This window comes from Montipora capricornis, chromosome 2, assembly GCF_036669925.1.
Source record: "Montipora capricornis isolate CH-2021 chromosome 2, ASM3666992v2, whole genome shotgun sequence".
NCBI classification, from domain to species: Eukaryota; Metazoa; Cnidaria; class Anthozoa; order Scleractinia; family Acroporidae; genus Montipora; species Montipora capricornis.
Window position 1 is genome coordinate 11,757,257 of NC_090884.1, and position 22,500 is coordinate 11,779,756.

Below are 22,500 nucleotides of genomic sequence, written 5' to 3' on the forward strand. Positions count from 1 at the left end.
GAGTATTGTTGCATCCTTGGACGACACATCGGCGGCCTGGAATTTTCTTCAGGCTTTCGAACGAATAACAATAACTACCAAGTTTATAAGTTTTCCACTATGAAAATTAGCCATGTGGGTTTTCGAGTTGAGAATCTGACGTCATTTCCACTAACTAGCTTCCAAACCCCTTGCTACGCGGTTGGAACAGACTTTCATTAATGGCGGACAGCAAAACATCGAGAAATATGCTCCGAAAAAACAGACTTCCCCTCCTCTGATCGAAAAACGGTTTGGACAAGTAAGTAAGCACAATAGGAGGTTTCGGAAAATGCAACTTTATTCAAGTTCGAAAATTTGATCTTAGTGGCACTTTAACTAATAAGTAACAAAATCCCCACCGTTGTAATAGAAAAATGCGTTGTCTTAGAAGCAAGGGAAACACAAATTGAAAACATAATATCCTAACAAGGCGTTGACAAAATCGTTGTTTTGGTTATGCGAAAGGAATGGAATAGATCTACTTTCGCTCTAATTTGAATAGGGTTAACAAAAAATGAATGAAAGAGGTCTGAAAAATTATAAGCTTAGACTGGACTTGGAACTTACTGTTACGTCGATAGCTCATTTCATTCAGGGATTTACCGCACAGCAGATGACCATGGACGGGTTTGAGTATCAACTTGATTCTCAGTTAAATGAAAACATTTCGCACCCGCATTTCGTATTCGCCATCCTGTTTGAGATTTTGGTTCTCTCTTTTCTTCATTTGACATATAATTTTCAGGTTGCGTGAAATTCGGAAATCTGTGCTGAAACTTATGGACATCGCAAGAGTAATAAAAGCAAGAAGAACTGTGCATGGTAAGTCTTTACATGAAAATAAGCGTTTAATTTCCAAGTAAAGCCATTCATTAGGCTTCAGCTGGCGACTCTAGCGTGGATGATTGGTTTCTCTGAAAGCGCCGCCCAAATAAATTGTATTTTAGTGTCCAGGCATTTAATTAGACGCACGCTGGTGTTCATTTAAACATCACAAATTGTCCTTTAAATTGTCCCCATGTTTACAATAAGTTGCCTTCCGTACTCTGTAATAGAGCCGAAATATTGTAAGCTTCAACTCTGTTGTCTAAGGCAACACTCGGTTTCAGCAAAGATATCAATGCTCGGCCTTGCTTGCCTCATTTCGTATTCAACGACACATGTGTCCAGAAATACAGGCATGTAGTTGTCACTGTAGTGTCCCTCTAACTTCACTCTTCAAAATATAGATTTTCGCTGTTTTCGCAAATCCCATAATACAGTTCATTTGGGGGCCATTTGCATTAAAAGAATGAATATCCAGTTCACTGAGGCATGATACAGTCCCAATAGTAAATAAGTTGTGTAGTTTTTATGTACAGAAGCCCACATAGCGTATTGCACTATGGGATGGGGGAAAGTGCGAATTAAGGCGAAGATAACCCAAAACTAAAAACAACCCTAACACTAACTGCGTTGATAATGTTATGTAAATAGTTAGGGACATGAAATTTGGCGTACATTTAATGAGCTGCATTTCATGAACATAAATGCCTTAGTACTACATCCTCACTTTCTAAGAATTAACACATCGTGAAACTAATTTATGGGAAGGAGATCCACGGATTGCTGTGATAAGAGGTAGACAGCGAGGATAGCTGTAGGGATAAGCGGAGTTGTCAACCAACACCAGGGGAGGTTAATAAGACTCGGGGGTCGACCCTGTGACACAGTGAGGACCGAAGACCGAAACCGCATGTTCTGATCTATTTATCGGGAGAGCTCGCAATGCAGTAATGCGTCCCCGGGGAACGCAGAACATCTAACAGGTTGTTTCCCGATGCGCGAATTAAATATTCAGTGAGAATAGTAAAGAAATTGAGGGTTGCTCCGGCTTAGTGAGTTGAACCCACAACTGCTCGCATGCTATAGTCCAGCTTTCAACCAACTGAGCCAACTCTGGCCTGACCATTTTACAGTGCGACCAACCTAAAGTTGATGGATCCTTCAAATTAACGATATTGCGTTATTTAGGTGCTCTGGAGCTAGAGGGTGTAGAAGTACAGGTTCAACTTGGCGATAAAAGAGACGTCAAGGATTTAATCCCCAAAAAGGTATAAATGAATAACATGTCATGCATTTTCACTGAATCTTTAACCTTTTTCATTCCCAAGATCGAAACGTTCATTCTCCTAATTAGTACCATAGATTTCTCTCGGGTAGTAATGAGAATGTGGTGTTATATCAAGATCACACCTCTTTAAGTGGTACTATGATCAAAAATTAATCTTTTGTTTTCTTTGGATTTCGAAACTATGTTAACTAAACACTAAGTGATCCAAGGTTTAAGCGTAATTTAAAAAATACACTTGTTATTTTAACTGGAATTTTCCTATCATATTAATGGTCCGCCAGTATACGTACTAACTTTAAAATCTTGAGAGAGCTGGATCGATGAGAAAATGACGTTGAAGACTCACTAGTTTAAGAATGCAATGCGTTTGTACATGACTGAATTAATATACAGCATGAGAGTTTCGGGCTTTCAGATTTTTAAACTCGTGTTTTGCATACATAATAAACTGCGTTTACACGCTGAACTTTTAAGCTAGTCCCAACCCTCTGAGGTCCAGTCGGTCAGTTTTGAACGTGAGTAATGGCGGACCGTGAAATCAAAGTAAACAGCCTTTGGACAAAAATCCAATCTCAAAATCTTGCCAGGCAGGTGTGGAGCAAACACACTTTCAAAATCTGGAAAAAAGAAGGAAGTAAATTTTTGATCATAGTACCACTTTAAGGTGATGATTATCTTCATTCTTAATACCTGTCCGACTGACATTTCATTGAAATTGTGAGGAGAATTTACATGCTGTTCACTCCTGGGAGTCAAAGGGTTATTAATGATGGTAATAGGACTGAGTGGAGTCCAGTTTGGTCTGTAATCATACGAGTGATTAACAAAATCGGACGACTACGTAGCGGGAGTCCGATTTGTTTAATCACGAGTATGATTACAGACCGAATTGAATGACACGAAGTCCTGTTACCAATTAATCATAATCATTACACTTTCCGAGAAAACAAAATTAATTCATTCCTTTTTCACTGTCCTATGTTACAAATGTGTCCATTTTGGGAAATCCCCAGTTTGGTAGGGTAAGTGGTTGTTGCTGTGGTTATTGTGATAAATTCTGTGATTGGTGGATTAAGCTGAGTGCACTAATATGATTGGCTGATGTAACTGTCTGATTTCAGGTATCCGATTACAGCCAACTGTCCGATTTCACTGTCCAGTTTCAACCGTGCACAATAATTAGTAAAAAATAAAGTAGTTAAGGCACCAATCAAATTTGAGAAAATTGTAATGGCTGTGATTAAGCTAGAAATTCCCTGGTTGTATTTCTCAATCATGATTTCATTTAAATGTTCCGGACATAAATTTCACAAGATTGTTTTGGTTGTAACTAGTTTGTCAAAAAGAAGTATTGGTCAAAATATCAAAGTATTTCCCTGCTGAAAGGATCGACAATGTTGTTATATTTTTCCATTGGAAACCCACTGCTACCCGTGGAAAACCCTTGCGAGCCTCCTTAACTCAGTAGTTACTTTCTATGCCTAGCCCCACAAGCTCTAAGCTTTTAAATGCCACGGTGAATAAATGTATCCTCTTCTCATCTTTTATCTTGATCAATGAACTCACAAGTATTGCAAAGTCTTATCCTTTTTTAGCCTTTAGAAATTCACGAGACTGTGGCTGAGTGTATGATATTCGCAAATCATTGGGTTGCCAAGAAAATTGCTGAATGTTTTCCTAGTTCAGCCCTGGTAAGGACCTTTTTTTTCAATTCTACGCCTTATCTGCGCACTTGATTTTGCGTGCAGGAAATGCTAAACACAAACTGCTTCTTTTTCTCTTAGCTTCGTCATCATCCATTGCCAAGAAAACAGCACTTTGCTAACTTAACACATTGTGCTGCTTCCAAGGGGTTTTCCATCGACACAAGGTAAAGTGGTCCTGACGATTGAAGGGTGAAAGAAAGAGAGTTGCTCAGGAATGCAGGATACAGGAATCCTTGATCACAATTTTTGCCCCGTGAACTTATGCCCATCACATTCAGTCCCTAATCGATCAGCCACGAAATTAACTAGCGCTGAATAGTAAAAGTGCATTAGCTATCTGTGAAAGTTTGAGCCCGATATTCAAGATCATCTTTGAGAAAAATTCCAAGATCACCAAAGGCTATATGTGCCTATAAATATTTTTACCACGGAGTACTTAATCAATTCTTGATGGCTAACAATTCCCTGATTACTGACCGATAATCTTAAAATTATTAGCAATCACCTTGAAATTATAGATTGCGAATTACTGGCTATAGTTAACGATATCTTTCCGAATCTACGTCACTTATCTTTGCTCCCTCAGATACTCTTAGTGTTACATGTATATTGTAACGGGTTGCGCTGCAATACAAGTCACGCCAATGTTCCGCTAATTTCTGATTCTCTTTTGGAGGACATTGTTCATCTTTGCCCAAAGTCTCTCGCTATGAAATTTTCTCGTCATAATCAAGATATCCAGTCAGAGAAAAAGTTTTTACTCAAGAAGAAAGATAACGGCATTGTGATTTTTTTATACTGAGATTTAAGCTGAGAACAAGTTAAATATTCTTTTTCTTAAAATTAAAAAAAAAAACAAAACATTTTTTTCTAATTCGTTTATTTGTAGCTCAAATAAATCCCTGGCAGACTCTCTTGATGAATGTGTGGATACTAACGATCCTAGCTTCAACAAGGTACGTAGAGCCGACAGATTGTTATTACTGAGCTCTTGTAGAATAGTGTTATCAGCTTATGTACTCACTTTTTCTTGAGACCTGCTTGTTTAAGACGCTCAACCCATGGAGCTAGAGGGGACTCCTTAGCGTGCAATATCTATTACTTGTAGCTTGCGAATACACTGAGTTGCCTCTCATCGGTCCATCGGACGCTCGAAACGCGGCACTGTGTGCGAAAAGGGGCGCCTTCATGATGCCAGATCAAGATGCTCGCTGTACTATGCCCTACTACTAGTCTATCGATGAGTCTGAACGATATACTATATTCTTGGGCCTGATCGCCACGTATTGCGTTACCCATTATATGTGGCATTTAATGGATAACGCAATACGTAGTGGTAATTAAAGGGAATGGATGTTCTGACAAAAGCATTTATGATCCAACCCCTTTTATTTTCCAGTATGTGCTGCAAATTTTCACATAAAAGTGGAGCACCGGTAATAACCTACAGCTAACTGAATTCTGTTGATCAAGCTGTGTAGATTCTTACACTGTAGATGCTGTCTTTTAAGGTGTCAAAACTAGAATATTTTTTCTGAAAATTAGAGCAGGCGGAGATATGGAAGTCTCAATAATGAAGGTGGGGTTGGAAATCTGCAAGTTTGAAACGAAATGACGGTAAAAATAGTCTCATGCATCTGAGGGTATGGCTTGAAAAATGTCAAACCGCAGGGAGCGTAACATTTTTTTTCTCTTCTGTATTTTTTAAGGATCAGTGCGACTTCCGAAATGCGACGAGTGGAAAATTAGCCTAATTTAGAGAGAATTTTTGAATGGTTTCCGTCCTTGGCTTTCAATTTGATTGTCTACCTGGCCATGGCCCAGGAAGCCTTAAAGATGATTTCCTTTCCTTCATTGCAGATTATTCGCTCTCTTGCAACTCAAGCAATGTCCAATGCACTTTATTTCTCCACTGGCTCGTTATCACCAGAGAATTTCTTTCACTATGGACTTGCCTTAGATCGCTACACACACTTCACATCGCCAATTAGAAGATACGCAGACGTAATAGTGAGTGTTGTGTTTTGTTATCATTATTTAATTCTCACCGATTTTGCAAATAGATTACCCAAATATACGCGGTCAATCCAAGCAAGTCATTCGTTTTCATATCAGTTGGAGAAGAGATGTGGTCAGGGCGGATTCAGAAAACCCAGATCGAAGGGGCGGAAGAAATTCCCGCAACAGCATATAACTCCTCCCTCCCTTATCACCATCCCCCCCCCCAAAGGAAAATGCGCGTTAGTTGAGATTTTGCTTTCAGCATTCTTTGGGAATGTGGGACCCAAAGTTAAGGCTAGTAGAAGAGAAAAGGGGGCATCCGTCCTAAACCTTCCTCTGGTGACCAAGGCCGTCGTGTGGGCGCCACTTTGCCACGTTCCACCGGTCAGACTAATTAAGGCTGAGCGACTCAGTCGAAAAATTGATCACTTTCGAGTCACAAGTATCTACCCCATCTAAGGTGTCGGAAAATTTGCGCAAGGACCATCCTGCACCGCTTGACGATTTTTTCACTTCATTCAAAATACTCTCCATTTTTGGTAGGTTCACAGACTCCTAATGGAAGCCGTCGAAAATGAGGGTATTGCTCGGTTCCTATTCAACAAAGAACTGCAAGAGACCTGTCACCATATTAACATTAAACACAGGGTATGATAGCTTAATAGTAACTTGGCTGGTATGCCTGTGGCGCCAAAGGAGTTAGGTGTCCCAGAACCAAGGAGTCAAAACCGCCAACCCAAGCCTATGGTGGATGGCACTATGCAGGACTACCTTACTCACCACCCAGCTCGATATAGGCTCTATTAGTATCACCCAAATAGTGGACTAATGCAAATCCTGCATTTTGATTGGCTACGCTACTAGAGGACTATTAGTAATAGTCCTCGAGTAGCGAAAAGCGTGACGCTCATGGGCTATTGACCCGTAGCCCTTGTGGGCGAAGGGTCTAATTATTAAATATATAACTAAACCATTCCTAGCCTCATTTATACTTAACGGGAGGCTTCTGGGTAACTTTTAATTTGCAATTAAGTGCATGCCGTAAGCGAATGCTACGTTTACACGAACCTGGCCGTTGAAGCCCAAGCCCATGATGATAAACACCCTACAAAGGCAGCCCCACCGGCACAACCAGCTATGATCTTCGACTTGTATGTAATTTACTTGAGGACCTTCTAACACTGAACGAGATTTTTAATGTCATGCAATCTCTGTAGTACAATAAATGGGGAACGAGCCAGGAAGCACTGAAGTGTTGCCACACGAAAGATATGAGAGAGGGAACCATTCAAACCGCTTTTGCAACTTCCCCCCCTCGCTACACGCCTGCGGTTTCGTAAAGTAGTTCATGGAAAAAAATTCTCAGCTAGTAGAGCGATTTCAATCAAGTGCCGCAGTAAATGTCGGGGTTAGTTTTCCTTTTTGAATTGTTACACTGGACGAATGGCTTAACACTTTTACTCCCAAAAGTGATCAGTATGTAAGTTCTCCTCACAATTTCAATGAAATGTCAGTCAGGCAGGTATTGAGAATGAAGATTATTATCAGCTTAAAAGGTGTGATCTTAATATAACACCAAATTCTCATGACTACCCAACAAAGAAACCTATAGTATTAGTTAAAGGAATGAACGTTTCCATCTTGGGAAACGTTGCCAGAAATTGCAATTCACTGCGTCCATCATTTTCCTTCGCTATTGCCGGCTGTAACTATTTACTTTGCGTCATGATTGATAAATGGGATTTTGTGATTGGTCAATATTAGTTTTACCGGCGTCATTTGATTGAAATACACTCTGTCACTAAAAAGAATATCTTGGGTTCATTTCTCTCTCCAGGCTGCCCAGAATGCTCAAAAGGAATCCATTGATCTGTTTCAAAGCATATTTTTCCAAGATCTACCTGAAGGTGACGAAAGGCGGATTTGTGACGCTGTCATCTTTAGCCTGAGAGCCAATGGCGTGCTGGTTTTTGTACCACGGTGAGTGTATTACGCAGGAGCTATAATATGTATAATAATAAATAACAACTATTCACCGAAGTTGCAGTGGTGGATGTTGACCGAGCTGCGAAGCGGCAAGATAAATATCCACCACTAGCCACCGACACTGAGGTGAATAGTTGTTTTAGTATATACTCAAACAGTGAGATAATATAGCACAAAGAGATGATTTTAAGTCATTATTCCTCCAACGATTACAATGCTTTCGGGCGCAAATCCCGCGCAAGTTGCTCGGGTGTGGATAGCAAAGGATATCCGGAGTTTGAACAGCCAATCAGAGCGCACTTTGAACGCTATCCACTGTTTTAGTACATGTATATACTAATTAACAATTATTCTTTGAAATCGAGGTGAATAGTGGTAGAATATTTACTGAGCCGCAAATAGTATATACTCACGAAGTGATCTCAACAACAATTGCAGAAAAAACCATCCAAAGTCGATTTAATTGGCATCTCAATTCATGCGTGGAAAACATGCAAGCGGCACAAAGCATGCGCGAAAGTGTTTACAGAAGCTTCAAACATGGCAAATCTAAATAACCTTTAAAATCCTCGTCACAAACAGCAAAATGCTCATTTAGCACCGTTTAAATCAGCAATCTAAATCGAAAGTCTGCTTGTTAAAACCTTTTCACCGTTCGATCATAGTTTTTGAGGTTCATTTGAAATGGAAATTAAAAGTGCAGTTGGTAAAGGATCGACATGAAATGGTGGCTCTAATTGAGGTGAGCGTTAGTTTGTTGTCAAATGATCCGTCTTGTTTCCTTGCAACCATGTGGAACTTTCTTAAACATTTTTTTAATTCCTCGATTTCAGTAAGAAATTCGTTTTGGTGGGCGACCAGCCCTATAATAGAGAATTACTCCGAGTGAAACAAATTGTTGGCGTGAAGATTGTTTAATTCTCAGCAATAATTATCTGGAAAAACGAAGTCAAACACTGGTTGGCAAAAGTATGAACTCTCCTCTTACCTTTGAAGACTTTCAGGCCACATTTTGTGGCCTTCTTTGTCTTCTGTAGCACAGCATCATATTGTATTCTCAATATTTGCGATTCATAAATGCTGGCGAGTTTACGCCGGGCATTTTGTTTCGTTTGGATCAAGCATTATTCACTCCGTAGGGAGTGAATAATGCTCAATTACTCCGAGATAGCGAACCAATCAGATTGCTTGAAACACCAAGATCACTGAGTGAGTATATACTAATTAATGATATTTACCCAGGAAGCTCCACTCACGCAAATGTGGTTTTCAGGTATGTCCTGCATCCGAACGAATTGGAATTTAGAAATATCGGTTCCGGTAGAATCTGTTTATTAAAAAATATTAACCTATGAATGGAGGCAACCACACAATGTGTTCTTCTGGTGGTCGAAGCCTGATTTAGTTGTAATTTTAGTTCTCTTTCCAGTAGCTCTTCTCTTCAGTCAATGACTTGTACACGCGTTTAGATTTCAGGCCGAGTATCTTGTTCATGTTCTCACTCGAGGTCCTTATTTTCCAGCTATGGCTTTAAAGGTCCGGTTTATCTGAAGGACAGAGCAGGCCAAGTTGTTACCCCTGATGTCAAAGATGATTCTGTTGTGTTTGGCCCAGGTATGCGCTTAGTGCTTAACTTTCAACATTAGGTTTAGAATTACTACTCGCTCTACTTTTTTGATTCGCTTCTTTGCGTTATAATTAATGGTAGATGTCAGTGATCTTTACCATTGAGTCATCTATTGTTATTACTCCTTGAACCAGAGGTTTTGGGTTGTGTTAAAACAATGGTTTCTTTGTTTGGTGGTTAGTAACTTTAAGAATAAAAATAAATCTGTGAGTAAGCATGAATATTTCTTGCTGTACCGTTCATCTCAGTCAGTAAATCAAGAAACAGAGCTGTTTCCAGTTGATTCTCGATAGTGATTACTGTGCTAATGTGACTATCAATATATATATTTTTATGGATATAGGAATGCTAACTCGTGACGAGTATCACATGACTGTAAGGAATGCCGCTGGATCGTTTGAATTCCGACTGTTTGATCACATACAGGTTTGTGACATGTTTTCGAGCATGCGAACAATGAGATTAACACTACTTAGTGTCAAAGTCACAAAGTTTCCCCTAATACGGCACTCCTTACCAGACAAAACTAACTAAATGGTAATACATGAAAGGCGAAAGAGGACAGCTTGTGGCAATTTGTGACGTCTATGCATAGTACCGTGAATCTCATTTTACAGCTGTTCTGCTGAAAATTACGTGTAATCTTTCTTTTTATTGAAATGAGCACGCGCGAAAGTCTGCATGTGAGGCAAAAAGAGATCATTTCGCGCGCCAGGATAGTATAGTGTTGCCCAGATTTTTAAACTAATTACAGCAAACACCCGCATATACGAACAATTTTTTTAAGGTTTAAGGGTGATTTTGTTCTTATTTGAGGGGTGCTTAGTGAGAAATCAGCCTGAAAGTTTTCTTAAAATGTTCTTAAAATTGGTTTCAGAAATACTTCAAGGGTGCAGGGTTGGCGCAGTGGTGAGAGCACTCGCCTTCCACCAATGTGGCGCGGGTTCGATTCCCAGACTCGGCGTCATATGTGGGTTGAGTTTGTTGGTTCTCTACTCTGCACCGAGAGGTTTTTCTTCGGGTACTCCGGTTTTCCCCTCTCCTCAAAAACCAACATTTGACTTGATTTGCTTTCATTGTTAATGTCAGTTTGCAGTGTCCCCAATTAGTGCTCCAGCGCTAGAACGACTAGACACTTACTTAAAGTTCCTTTCCTTTCCTTTCAAATTATATCTTACTGGAGGTTTAATTAACATACAATGCTGTTTTGTAATATATTTTATAGTTTGTAATTGTCCTGAACACCATAGTACTTTGATATAAGTTACTGAACTGTATTGTTTCCTTATCCTAATACCCTTTCCCTTTTGATTAAGTTGTTCTTTTATTTATCAGGCTGAATTTGTTCTTATATATATGGTGCTTTATTGGCCAAATCTCAGCCTGATGTTCTTAATCCACTTGTTCTTACATGCGGGTGTTTATTGTATCGCTAATGGAGAATAGATACTTCGCAATATTATGTTGTTGTGTGACGAAAAGTAAAAAGGGAAAACATCTCACTTCTGGTTACCGTCCGCGTCTCAAAAACTTCGCGTGCTTAAGCTCTCTATTGACGGATGAGAGGAGTTTGGGAATTATTGGCACAATTACGTCACTCCAAGCAAGGCCTCTTGTCTTATGCGCACTTTGTGTTGTCGTGAAAGAGACCCAAGTTGCAAACATACGATCACCCGCATACCTAGTGCTTGGAAAAAAAAGGTTTTTAGGGAGGGGTAGCTAAGGATTGAAACTGCTCCCAAGATTGTTACTTTTCTGCATTGAAATCTTGAAGTAGTAATTTGCATTCTGTAGGGTGAAAAAATGGAATTAAGTTTTTAAAAGCAAGGCACCTAACGCAACGACAACGTCGACGTAATTGAGAACTCCACCTGGAAGTAAATCATTGCATTATTGTTACAATTCTTCGATTTTCCCGAATTGTGCCACCTGTGAAATGTGTAGTTATTGTCCAGGAGCCACACAGATGGTCACTGGCATTGACGGCGTTGACGATTAGCGAGAAAACCGAAAAGATGTCGTCGTTTAGTCATGTACTCCAGAGAACGTTAAATTTGGACATTTCACGTCGTCGCTTCACAAAGGATGTCCAAGAAGTGTGCTAAATTGTAAAGCGCACTTGCGAGGTAAAGCTCTGGATATTTTTCAGTAATCTCGGTGTTTTTTTCGTCTTCTCGTCCTCGTGGACGTCGTTGCGACGACATCCTTTCGTGGCAAATGCGCGCGTGCGACTAAGAGCTTCAAAATAAAGAAAAAGCTTGACAGTACTTTTGCTCTTCTTTCACTGAAGGAAGACAACGTGCAAGAGAAAGCAAAAAGTGAGAATATAAAACAACACCACTTAAACCTGAGCGAAAATATTTCATAACAAAAGTAAAGATTGCTTTCTCGACTTTCGATAGATGAATTTTTTGGGGGTGTAGTATAAGCAAAATATAGCACTATTTTCTCATTCGGAACTGAATGAAAGATACTCTTGATACTTAAGAATTTCATAAATGTCACTCGCTTTAAAGGCTCTTTCAGGCATCTTTTGTAGCTATTTATTTTTCTGCATTCGGTCGATTTGTAGTAAATTTTACCGTAATTGCTTTTATTCCATTTTATTTTTGCAGTGTGTTTTTTATTGTTATCTTTTTTAATGTCGTTAAGGTACGAATAAGTGTCAACAAGTCGCGCGCCCATGCACAGTCGCTTAAACTGGATCTTCTCACCATGACAACCAGGCAGTCTCCGCCCCTTAGTGAAATGGAACTTCAAGACGATGCATGCCATAAAATGAAAAGAAGTGAACTTGTCAAGGTAAATGCGCCGGATCTGTTTTTGGGAAAAAAAGTTAATGTATCCTTTTTTATCTCTAAATTGTGTAAGGTTTAAAGGTCCCTTATTTCTCTTAGTTTTATATGTTTTCAAGAATTAATCCCACTATCCCGCTATCTTCTGTCCATCCGTTGTAATCACGTCAACCGACGAAACTGTTACGTCATTTTACCATATAAAGTCAAAGCGAACGCTCAAAACTTGCAAAACATTGCGTTAGAACATTCACTTTTCGCTGTTGTCTCCTGTTTTGACCGGATTAGCAAATACTGTTTTCTTTTACAAAGCGTTTTTTAATTGTAGTAAAATGGTAATTTATATTATTATACGGCATGTTATACTCCTAGTTCATCCTAATGACTGCTATTTTAGCACTTTGCATCTCGTTGAAGTGTGTAGCATGTATTTAACCGAAAAGCCTAGTGGTTTAAGTATGGTAATTAGAGCGAGTTTCAATCGAGTGTCGTAAAACCAAAACCAAAGTAATTACTTTATGCCTATCAAAAAGGACGAAGACAATCCAGTAAGCCAATCAAAACTCGAAGTAATTACACGTGGTCGACACTAAGCGCGGGAAAGTGGGCACGCGCGAGCCACGATTGGTTTTGGTTTCACTTCTGATTGGTCGAAAAAGTGGCGCGAGAACTTTGAACCAATCACTGAGTGAAGTAATGTAAAACCAAAGCAATTCGCTAATTACTTTCGACACTCGATTGAAAACCGCTCTATAAGGAACAAAAAAAATATTTCACTATGATGTTGAGACTGGAGAAAGAAAGGTCCTGCCGCTGACCAAAATGCTTTTCCGTGAAGCAGAGGGCTCTGTTGAGGTGATAAATAAGAGAAAAAGAGAAGAAACCAGAAGATAGCGGAATAGGCCATTTCCGAGTTCATGTCTGCCTCCTCCTCAAAGCGAATCTAAGTGCGAAGTCTATTTTGATGGTAATTAGTTCTACTGTACATCTGAATGAAGACCAATTTTCATTACAAAAACCTCGCACTTAGACTCGCTTTGAAGAAGAGGTAGACATGACCTCAGAAATGGCCTATTGCCGTTATGGAATACACCTTATTCCAAAATGGCCGCCGATTTATGCGGATACAAATTGGCCCTTGTTGCTTCGTTCAAGATAAAATATTCTTTTGAATTTTAAGCTTAAGAACGAGGCATCAAGGGCTAATTTGAATAAAAACAAAAGAATATTTAAATGGAGGCCATTTTGGAATAAGGTGTATGCGCAACACCCAGGCACTTGAATGGAAGCGAGTTTCAACCGAGGCAGAGGTCTGCTTCGGCAGAAACGCCATGTCAGCCCAAATCACCATATATGGAAATTAACAATAGAGTTCCAAACAATAGCTAACAATTGTTTTTACTCTATATGGCTAGCATTTTAATTATTAGCCCCTGTTTCTATCGGTAAATCAAGCAAACACAAGAGATATATGGCCTCTGCTAGCGGGGTTCAAACGTTTTAGAGAAGTGCGCAACCAAACTTGTAAACTACACAGCGGTGCTTCTTCTTTCATTAGGAGGTAAAGTCAAGTCGCGAAGAGCAAAAAACAGACACGGAAATGCTGGAATTGGATAATGAACTTGGGAAACTGAAATCAGAATTCGGTCAAACACACGAGAGTGTGAGCTTGTACTGCTTGATGGAGTACTTCAGAGAAATGTCCTTGAGAGATGATACCAAACGTTGAATCACGCATCTCTTTTTAATCGTTATTTATCGATAACTGAAGGATGACTTTTCCAGGTGCATGAGATGAGAGTGGGCGTACGATGCATCTTGGCACATAACACATTCGTAATTTTCGGTCCAGAAACATTTCTCGTATGAACCTTTTGAAATCTTGTTCATCGTCTTCAAGTGCTTGGAACCATTTGCGCAAACTTTTGTTCTGAACATGGATGGGACACGACTACACACATGGCGAATGTTGGAAATTCAAACCGGAATTTTTGGCCGAAATGGATGGCTTCCAGGAGCGATCAACAGGGAGCCCTATATTTCTGTCACGGCGTTTTCACAGACCGATCTATTTTTAAATTGAATCCCGCGAATGAGACTCCCGAAGGAGCCCGATGACCAATCGCAAGAAACAAACTTGACGTCATAACGTCACCGAGTCGGAACTGCCTTTGTTTTTTTGCGGAAAAGGAAGTCTAAGAATAGATCGGTCTGTAAATATGCCGTGACATAAGCTTAGTATGCGAGTTGCTCGTTCCTAGTCATGGGCTCCAGGATGGGGGCAAGATTTTGGTATATGTAAGAGTAGTGTAGTCTTTGTTCAAACCGAAAACGACACCGTAGGAAAAAAGTGGACCGATTACACCTGAATAATGACAGATTTAACTTTTTAGGATAGTGTTTGTTTTACTCTCGGGGTCAACCAACCTACAGAGACACACTAGAGTGTCCTTTAGAGTTGGAATTTGGCGCCGCCAAATCTACAACATGCATGACAAAGGAGCGGGGAAGAAAGAAATGTGATGGAGCTAACATCAACTATATTAAAATTAAACTGACGAACCCCGCTGCAGCCCTTTGTTCGATGGTTTTTTTTAAACGATCCCGAGGGTCCGTTGATATAGAATGACCTCTCTTCCTCACAGTTAGTCTTTGTTACCCTGAACAAAGAAATCCCACTGATTGGTGCTTTGCAGTCAACGCCAAAAATTCACTATTTCGTTTGAATAAATCCAAGACATTTTCTTTTTTAAAAGATAACTCGCGCAGGAAAGTAAGTAGAAAATATAAAGTCTAGTTAAAGTTTTCTTTGTTTTGTCTCTTGCACCCTGCAAGCAGAGCCTTTCTTTTGCTTGCTCGATTTTGGCGTTCTCGAGGAAGGTTCTGCGTGAATCGAGTAAGATCTTTATTGAATATGCGCTGCATGTTGCCAGGATACAGTCTCGAACCCAAGCCTAATATGCCAGATCTCGCCGCCATCTTGGTTTTTCAGGGTACAATGGCTCAATTATGACCATCGGTTTTGTCACTAAAGGGACGCTCGCACTGGAATAACCGGTTTGATGAGAGAAAACAAGATTGACTAGTCCAGAAGCTCGGGCTGCGGCGGCTTCAAAGAGTTGACGCGATTCGGGCAGAGCCTACTTTTCTCCTCTTCAGTAAAGAGAAAGACAAAAGGAGGCTCTGCTCGCAGGGTGTGTCTCTTGGTGATCTTCATGTTTATTTTATGGCTTGTTACAACAGATAGAGAGTCTTCTGTATGCCTCGTAATAAACAGTAGGCATTTGGAACAAACCTGAATATGTGTACATACTCTAGGCGATATTAAGTTACAATAATTCTGTGAAAGGGCACTAGCGGAGTAATTTTAAGGTGGCCAGGAACCCATGTCTCCCGAGGTGGCTCAAAAACCTTTCCCATTTTCATAGGACTATCTTATGACACGGATTGACAAGGATTGACTTTAAAACACTTTCACATTAGTAGTAGCCTTGTGCCTAACAAGATGCACTCGTTGTTGAGGCGAAGTAGGTCATAATAGGTAGCAGGAAAGCCAACTAAAAAGACGCCATATTTTGTATGGAAACGGTAATATCTCAAAAACGAAATGGGTGACCCCATTTATTTATTGAGAGCCACCATAAATATTCGGACTCCGAGTCCGCTCCAGGTTCCAGATAATTTCTTGAATTCAATTTAGTCTGTTAATTACCATCCAGCAATAAAAACTGATGATAGTTCGTTTTTGAAAAAACGGAAACAGTAAAAACGTTGATTGGTCGGTTTTGTGCTTCCACCGGCCACATCCCTGGATGTTCTACACCCTCTTATTCCATACTCTCGGTTCCTGGCGAATCTGTTTAATTCCAGCTTCCTCTCTCCTATGAATGTGTTCGAACCACTAAGTGCATGACTGAGCGAGCACAATAACGCAACACCTGTTGAGCCGCGCCCGAGGCTCATCACGGGATATTCTGTTGTACAGAAGCTGCGCACTCTCAACCCCAACAAAGCGTCTGGTCCGGATCAAATCCCTTCTTGGCTTCTCAAAGATAATGCGGATATACTTGCTGCTCCTGTAGCAGACATCCTGAATTCTAGCTTCCAGGAGAGTCGCCTACCTAAGACATGGAAACGAGCGGATATCACACCCCTAGGGCCCCAAGCAGTCACTAGTGCTTGATGGTAACAAGCATCTGCGGCCTATATCACTAACGCCAATACTGTCAAAAGTGGCCGAAGACTATGTGGTTGAGGAATACATCAAGCCAGCCGTCCTGGTCAAAGTTGATTGGAATCAATTTCGAACAGTTCCCAATTCGTCTACTGCGTATGCACTCATTAGTATGCTGCATACATGGTATCAGAAGAACGACGGCAACGGCTTTACGGTCCTTGTAGATCTATTTAACTTCAAGAAGGCTTTCGATCTGATTGATCACCGCATTCTATTGGAGAAGCTTAAGAACTTTGACATGTCTGAGTGGGTTCGTCTCTGGATTGAAGATTTCCTCACCGATCGGCACCAAAGAGTCAAGCTCTCTCAAGACTGCTTCTCAGAGTGGGGTAGAGTCCCTGCCGGCGTACCACAAGGGACTAAGCTTGGTCCCTGGCTCTTTGTGGTGATGATTAACGACCTCCAAGTCGAAGGCGTTGATCTATGGAAATATGTCGACGACACCACCGTAAGTGAAGCAACCCACAAGAGTGATTGTAGTCAGATCCAAACAGCTGTAGATAATTTTGTTCCGGCAGCTCAGGCAGATCAGTTCCAGCTGAATGAAGCAAAATGTAAGGAGTTGCAGATTTGTTTTGCTAGATCTATGACCTGTCGTCATCAATAATAAGAGCATCGAAGTTGTTAAGAGTTCCAAACTTTTGGGGCTCTTCATCTCTCACGATTCGAAATGGAACGCGCATGTTGCTGAGATAGATAAGAAGGTAGCTTCCAGACTGTACTTGCTGAGGCAGTTCAAACGAGCGGGCCTCGACCCGCATGAACTTGTATGTTTCTACACCACATGCATTCGGCCGGTCGCCGAATATGCCTGCGAGACCTTTCATGATAGCCTTCCTATATACCTATCAGATGAACTGGAAAGACTTCAAAAACGCGCCTTTCGTATCATCTATCCCACCTTGAGCTATTCCGAAGCGCGCGTCGCCCTGGGGCTGCCGCTATTAAGCGCTCGAAGGGAGGAACTCACCACGCGCCTCTTCGATAAGATCCTTCAAAACCCCAACCACAGGCTCCATCACTTACTGCCGCCAAACAATGAATTCCAAGTAACTCTCAGGAAAAAGAGGACTTTCAATGTCCCTCTTTGTAAGACAAATCGCTTTAAGCGGAGCTTTTTAATGGCAAATTCTTCCCGTTCTTAGCTTTTAGTTCTCGGTGTGCAACTTTGCTTTTAATATATTTTTAGATTTAGTTTTTAAGTATAAGTTAGAATCTTTGTTCACTTGTAAATAGCCGTAATTCAGCCCTTGGCTGCAATGGTTTTATTTAATAAAGCTATCTATCTAGCTATCTATCTACCGTGTAAATCCATTTAAGACCAATAGGTGTCGTGACACTTTTATTAACAAATGTGCAATTCATTTTAGCAATTCAGTTACGCTACTTTTGAAGATTTATATTCGTAGTCGCAGGACTTTTATTGTAACCATGTAAGTATTTTTTGTAATTACATTCATGTATTCTCCCCTTCTATACATTGTAAACCTTAGCAATTCAGTTTATGCTGCTATTAAGGTTTTGAATAAACCATTCTTCTTCTTCTTCTCCTTGTTCCATAGGACTGTCAACCTAAGCAAAAGAAAGAGTGAACTGCATATTTAAATGACCATTCCAGTTAATCTAGGAAAGGTTTTCATTTTCATTACCGTGTCTAAAATGGACTTTCCACTGAATGAATGTAAACATTTTGAGTAAGAGCCGATACAACGTAGACATGTACTATATTTTGATTGTCCAAACCAGCCTTCTTCAGGTACAATGATAGTTGAAACTCTGAAGAAGGCTGGTTTGGCCAGGCGAAATGGAGCGCGGTCGAAATATAGGGGCTTCCAGTGGTGACTTGGCGACCAAACCCCGCGCGCTATTTTCAACGAAAGAGCCTGCTTGCAAGATAGACGAAATATTGGACATTACTTAATAATCAAATCTACGTTGTATTGGCTCTTATTTACTGTTATATTTACTGTTATTTACTTGTAATTACGCCGTCAGATCAAGCCAGTTGATCCAACGTACACCGATAGGAAATTTGTCCACAGTTGCTTTCTTGAAACCTCTTTCCACTGAGCACTGAAACCCTTCCAAATCTACACGTATCCTTCTTTGAAGGAAAAGCGGGCTATGAGCGTTTGCATTTCGCGGCATAAAGGGGCAAATAAAATAGTTTTGGTTCGTTGATATAGATCTTTCTCTAAATACACCTTATTCCAAAATGGACGCCATTTTAGTATTCTTCTGTTTCCTTGCAGATTAGCCCTTTTAGCCTCGCTTTCAAACGTTAAATTCAAAAGAATATTTAACCTTGAACAAGGCCAAACGGGCCAAACGGGCTGATTAGCCATCATGTGGAGAAATCACTTTTCTCGCAAGGTTCTAAATTCCTGGGGTGTGACCATAACTAAAACCCTCGCCTTCCCTTCTAGTGATAAACAAGGTGCTGCGTTGCTTTTATCTCAACTCGTTTTTGGCTCGTCTCACCTGAAAACGGATACGTTACCAAGCGTTTTTAATCATGTCGTCACGGTAGCAATGTCGGATTTTTTTCCGATTATTCCTGGGTCACCATCATAAAAATATCTTTTCATTTCATTTAACGGGGATAACTTTTTCTTATCTCTATAATGATATAGCGAGAACGGAACGGTTCAATAACTTGAGTGCAAACAGCGTAGGAGGACAGTTTTGAACCTGAAATTAGTTCAACGAGACGCTCCTTAAGCGTAAACTGGGCTGCCTTTGGTATAATTTGGCATATGTTTTTCTTCCTCGAATTTTCTTACTCACTCCCAAACACCCTAACAAGTTATCAGCCCGGAAACGAAACACTTTGTAAAAAAAGAAAACGGAAAAATGTGATTCGTTTATTCGACTGTATTGCCATATGGTAACCCAGTAATTAATAGCCGAGTTCCCACGAGTCTCTTAAACTCGGTGGTGGAGCTTGCGAACTAGCACTCGGAGGGTCGTAGGTTTCGACTCCTGAAAACGAGCATTCGGATTTTTCCGAGTACCCTCGAGACATTATCGAGAAAAAATTAACTCCTTTCACTGATGTAAACATTTGTCATTTGCTTGACTCAGGAACCCATAACCCGGAGCCTACTACTCCCATACTGGGCCTATGTCACGGCATTTTTACAGACCGATCTATGTTTAGACTACCTTTCCCGAAAAAAAAGCAAAGGCAGTTCCGGTTCGGTGACCCTGTGACGTCAGGTTAGTTTCTTTTAATTGGGTCATCGGGCTCCTGTGGGAGTCTCAATTGCGGGAAATTCAATCTAAAAATAAATCGGTCTGTGAAAACCCCGTGACACGAACACAATTTAGTTGTAGGCTCCGGGTCATGGGTTCCTGCTAAACTTTAATTTTCTTTTGCTTGGGTTAAAAGAACGGTCACTAATTACGCAAGCGAAAAAAGAGTCTATTGGTTAAAAAAATACTGACCTGCCATCATCTTGCAACAAAATAATAACTCAATACAATGGAGTTGGTCACAGGCCCCTTTGTATATTCCAGCCAAGTAGTAACCGTTCTTATTACACTTTGCAATCCCCATGCGGTCAAACGAATACCAGATATTCTCAATGTAGCAGTCCTGGTACTTGTCTGCAAGCGTGTTTGGCTTGCAACACGTGGCTTCTTCAATGTGGTGTAACCAGGCGCCAGTATTACGGTAGAAGCCTCGGAGAAAGTAACCAGGGGGACAAACGGCCCACACGTTGGTGCTAGAAAGAAGAAAACGGCTGAATCTGAGAACAGAAGCTCATCAAGGGGAATCTCGGTCTCCACTAATTCCTTAAGTCAACCCACTCCCGACTATATTTATTTTTAGAAACAGGTTTTTCCCGCTACTTTACCCTCACATAGCTCTGTTTTGATTGGCTTTTACAACAGTGCGCGTGCTGAATCTTCTAAGGGAGATTGGCTTTTATACAATGATTGGCTTGCTGCATCTCCCAAGGGAGGCGTCCTATGAATAAATCTACTCGAGAAAGGGTTGACTCATAGGCCATACATGGGAGATGGAGGTTTAATTTGATGAGCTCCTACTAAGAGACATTGGTTAAGGACGGTCCTGCTAATTCAAAGGTATTTTTGCGCGGTTTACTGACTATGCGGGAAAATTAGATCTTAACAAGTGTTATTGAAATCCAAAAAGAAAATTGGGGGTAACCACGCATTTTTCGAAGATAATTGATCAACAGTATTTTTAAAAAGCTATAAAATACGAAGCAATGTATAGCTTTCTCTCCTAATTGAAGCCTTAATGCGTGGTTGCCCCCAATTTTCTTTTTGGATACCAAGAGCACTTGCAAAGTACCGCTTTCTCCACATAGTTTTGAACCGCGCAAAAATATCCCTGTATTAATGAGTACCACCCATCGGATATCCGATTATCTCGAGATGCGCAGAACGTATGCGCAATAACAATAGAAGGCACCGTCCTTAAGTTGTATATTGCAAAAGTTATTTTTGTGCTAGCTTGTTTATTTAGATTTGGGGCGCCTCGAGGTAAACAGGACGCAACTCGTAACTCGCATATCCTTTCTTCAATTTCATTTTTTTTTATAAGTGAGAACAAAAAGAGACGGAAAGTTAGAGCAGGGGATAGTGACGGCATTGCGAGTTTCAAAAAAGATAATTTTTTGAAATGAAAGTCGGTTTTCCGAATATCCGCTTGCAACTGCATGACGCACGAAATAAATTCTGCCAATCTGGGGTCGCCCCAACTTATCCCCGATCACCGGGACTAGGAAGATCGCATTACAACGTCGGGTGATGTTTGTTTACGGCTAAACGAGTTACCCGTTCCACCTAAAGCACCACTCCTCTATGTGAACAGGGCCTTCGATGTTATGAAATCCTGTGCGTTGGGAACTATACGATGTAGCATGAAACTGTATCAGCGAAAGAACATGGCATTGGGTAATAGCACTTAACGAGGAACCACACGAGCCGGGAAAGATATAACTTCAGAGCAAATTTCAAACAAGTTGTCGCACTGAGCTGTGAAGACGTGTATTTTATGCTCCGACCACAATTCACGAATTCTTTTTATCCTAAACCCACCTAAAGTAAATTCGTTTACTCGACTGCTCACACAAAAAGCCTATAAATGTGATTGTTGAAATATGCCAGAATCTATGTCAAAACGGAATTGCCAACGTTTCAGGCCTTCTTCGTTTTTTCAGCGAGTTTTACAAAATATGTGAGGCAGCGAGCCATGCATTATTAAGAAGGAAAACATTACCTGAAAGCCAACCATTGTAACCAGCTCAGAGTGGGAGTCATGGTTTTTAAATCCCTTACAGGATTAGTTGAAGTTTTCAGGGCTTCTTTTCGTTACTGCTTAAGAAATGTTCAAAACGGCGATGATAATACAAACTGTTCTCGTGATTCTATCCACATTTCATATATCATAGGCTATATCATAGCCTCTTCGAATTCAGGAGGCAGTGTGGCCCAGTGGTTAGGGCGCTTGCCTTGAGATCCGGAGATCCCGGGTTCAAGACCCGCTCTGACCACTCTTTGAATTTGATCCTGGTAGTCCCTGGTTCAACTTCCCAGCTGCACTTGTAAATAGCCAACTGGTTTGCCTCCGGCCAGTTGGGATTCTTAACAGTTGTAGTTGTTGTTTCGTTGATTCATTGGCCCTGAAAAGCCCTTATGGGGAGAGGTCAATTATGTATGTATGTATGTATGTATGTATGTATGTATGTATGTATGTATGTATGTATACCAACGAAGTCATGAAATTGTCTTACATCTCTATTACCACCTCACTGTTAATTTAATAGGCGTTTTTCTGCGAGGAAACAAGAACCATTCATGAAATTGACTCTAATGCAGACTGGCGCATGTCCTTGGCGACATCTCAGTGTTTGGGGATAACTGCTGCCAAAGTTTGAGTAACATACCACCACTTTGCCAAGATATTCTTATTTTTTAGAGTGATCCAAAAGTTGAAGCTATTTGTGACGTTATCAAATTTTAAAAAATATGAATGAATG

At 40.6% G+C, this 22,500-nt stretch overlaps 2 protein-coding genes across 3 annotated transcripts in view; one reads left to right on the plus strand and one right to left on the minus strand.

Moving 5' to 3' along the window:
• LOC138038836 (DIS3-like exonuclease 1) overlaps positions 1-16,003 on the plus strand; it is a 45,026-nt gene extending 29,023 nt beyond the window's left edge. Inside the window, exons 20-31 of the mRNA XM_068884903.1 lie at positions 767-843; positions 2,035-2,114; positions 3,730-3,825; positions 3,919-4,004; positions 4,730-4,796; positions 5,701-5,850; positions 6,385-6,489; positions 7,679-7,821; positions 9,350-9,441; positions 9,798-9,880; positions 12,107-12,256; positions 13,808-16,003. Of these exons, the coding sequence (XP_068741004.1) occupies positions 767-843; positions 2,035-2,114; positions 3,730-3,825; positions 3,919-4,004; positions 4,730-4,796; positions 5,701-5,850; positions 6,385-6,489; positions 7,679-7,821; positions 9,350-9,441; positions 9,798-9,880; positions 12,107-12,256; positions 13,808-13,978 (1,300 nt within the window). The 3' untranslated portion in view covers positions 13,979-16,003. The remainder of the gene's footprint in view (positions 1-766; positions 844-2,034; positions 2,115-3,729; positions 3,826-3,918; positions 4,005-4,729; positions 4,797-5,700; positions 5,851-6,384; positions 6,490-7,678; positions 7,822-9,349; positions 9,442-9,797; positions 9,881-12,106; positions 12,257-13,807) is intronic.
• LOC138038841 (uncharacterized) overlaps positions 14,090-22,500 on the minus strand; it is a 15,667-nt gene continuing 7,256 nt past the window's right edge. For both annotated transcript variants that reach the window (XM_068884910.1, XM_068884911.1), the window contains exons 4-5: positions 19,934-20,214; positions 14,090-18,058 (exon numbers count right to left, since the gene is read on the minus strand). In XM_068884910.1, coding sequence (XP_068741011.1) covers positions 18,054-18,058; positions 19,934-20,214 — 286 coding nt within the window. In that variant the 3' untranslated portion in view covers positions 14,090-18,053. The remainder of the gene's footprint in view (positions 18,059-19,933; positions 20,215-22,500) is intronic.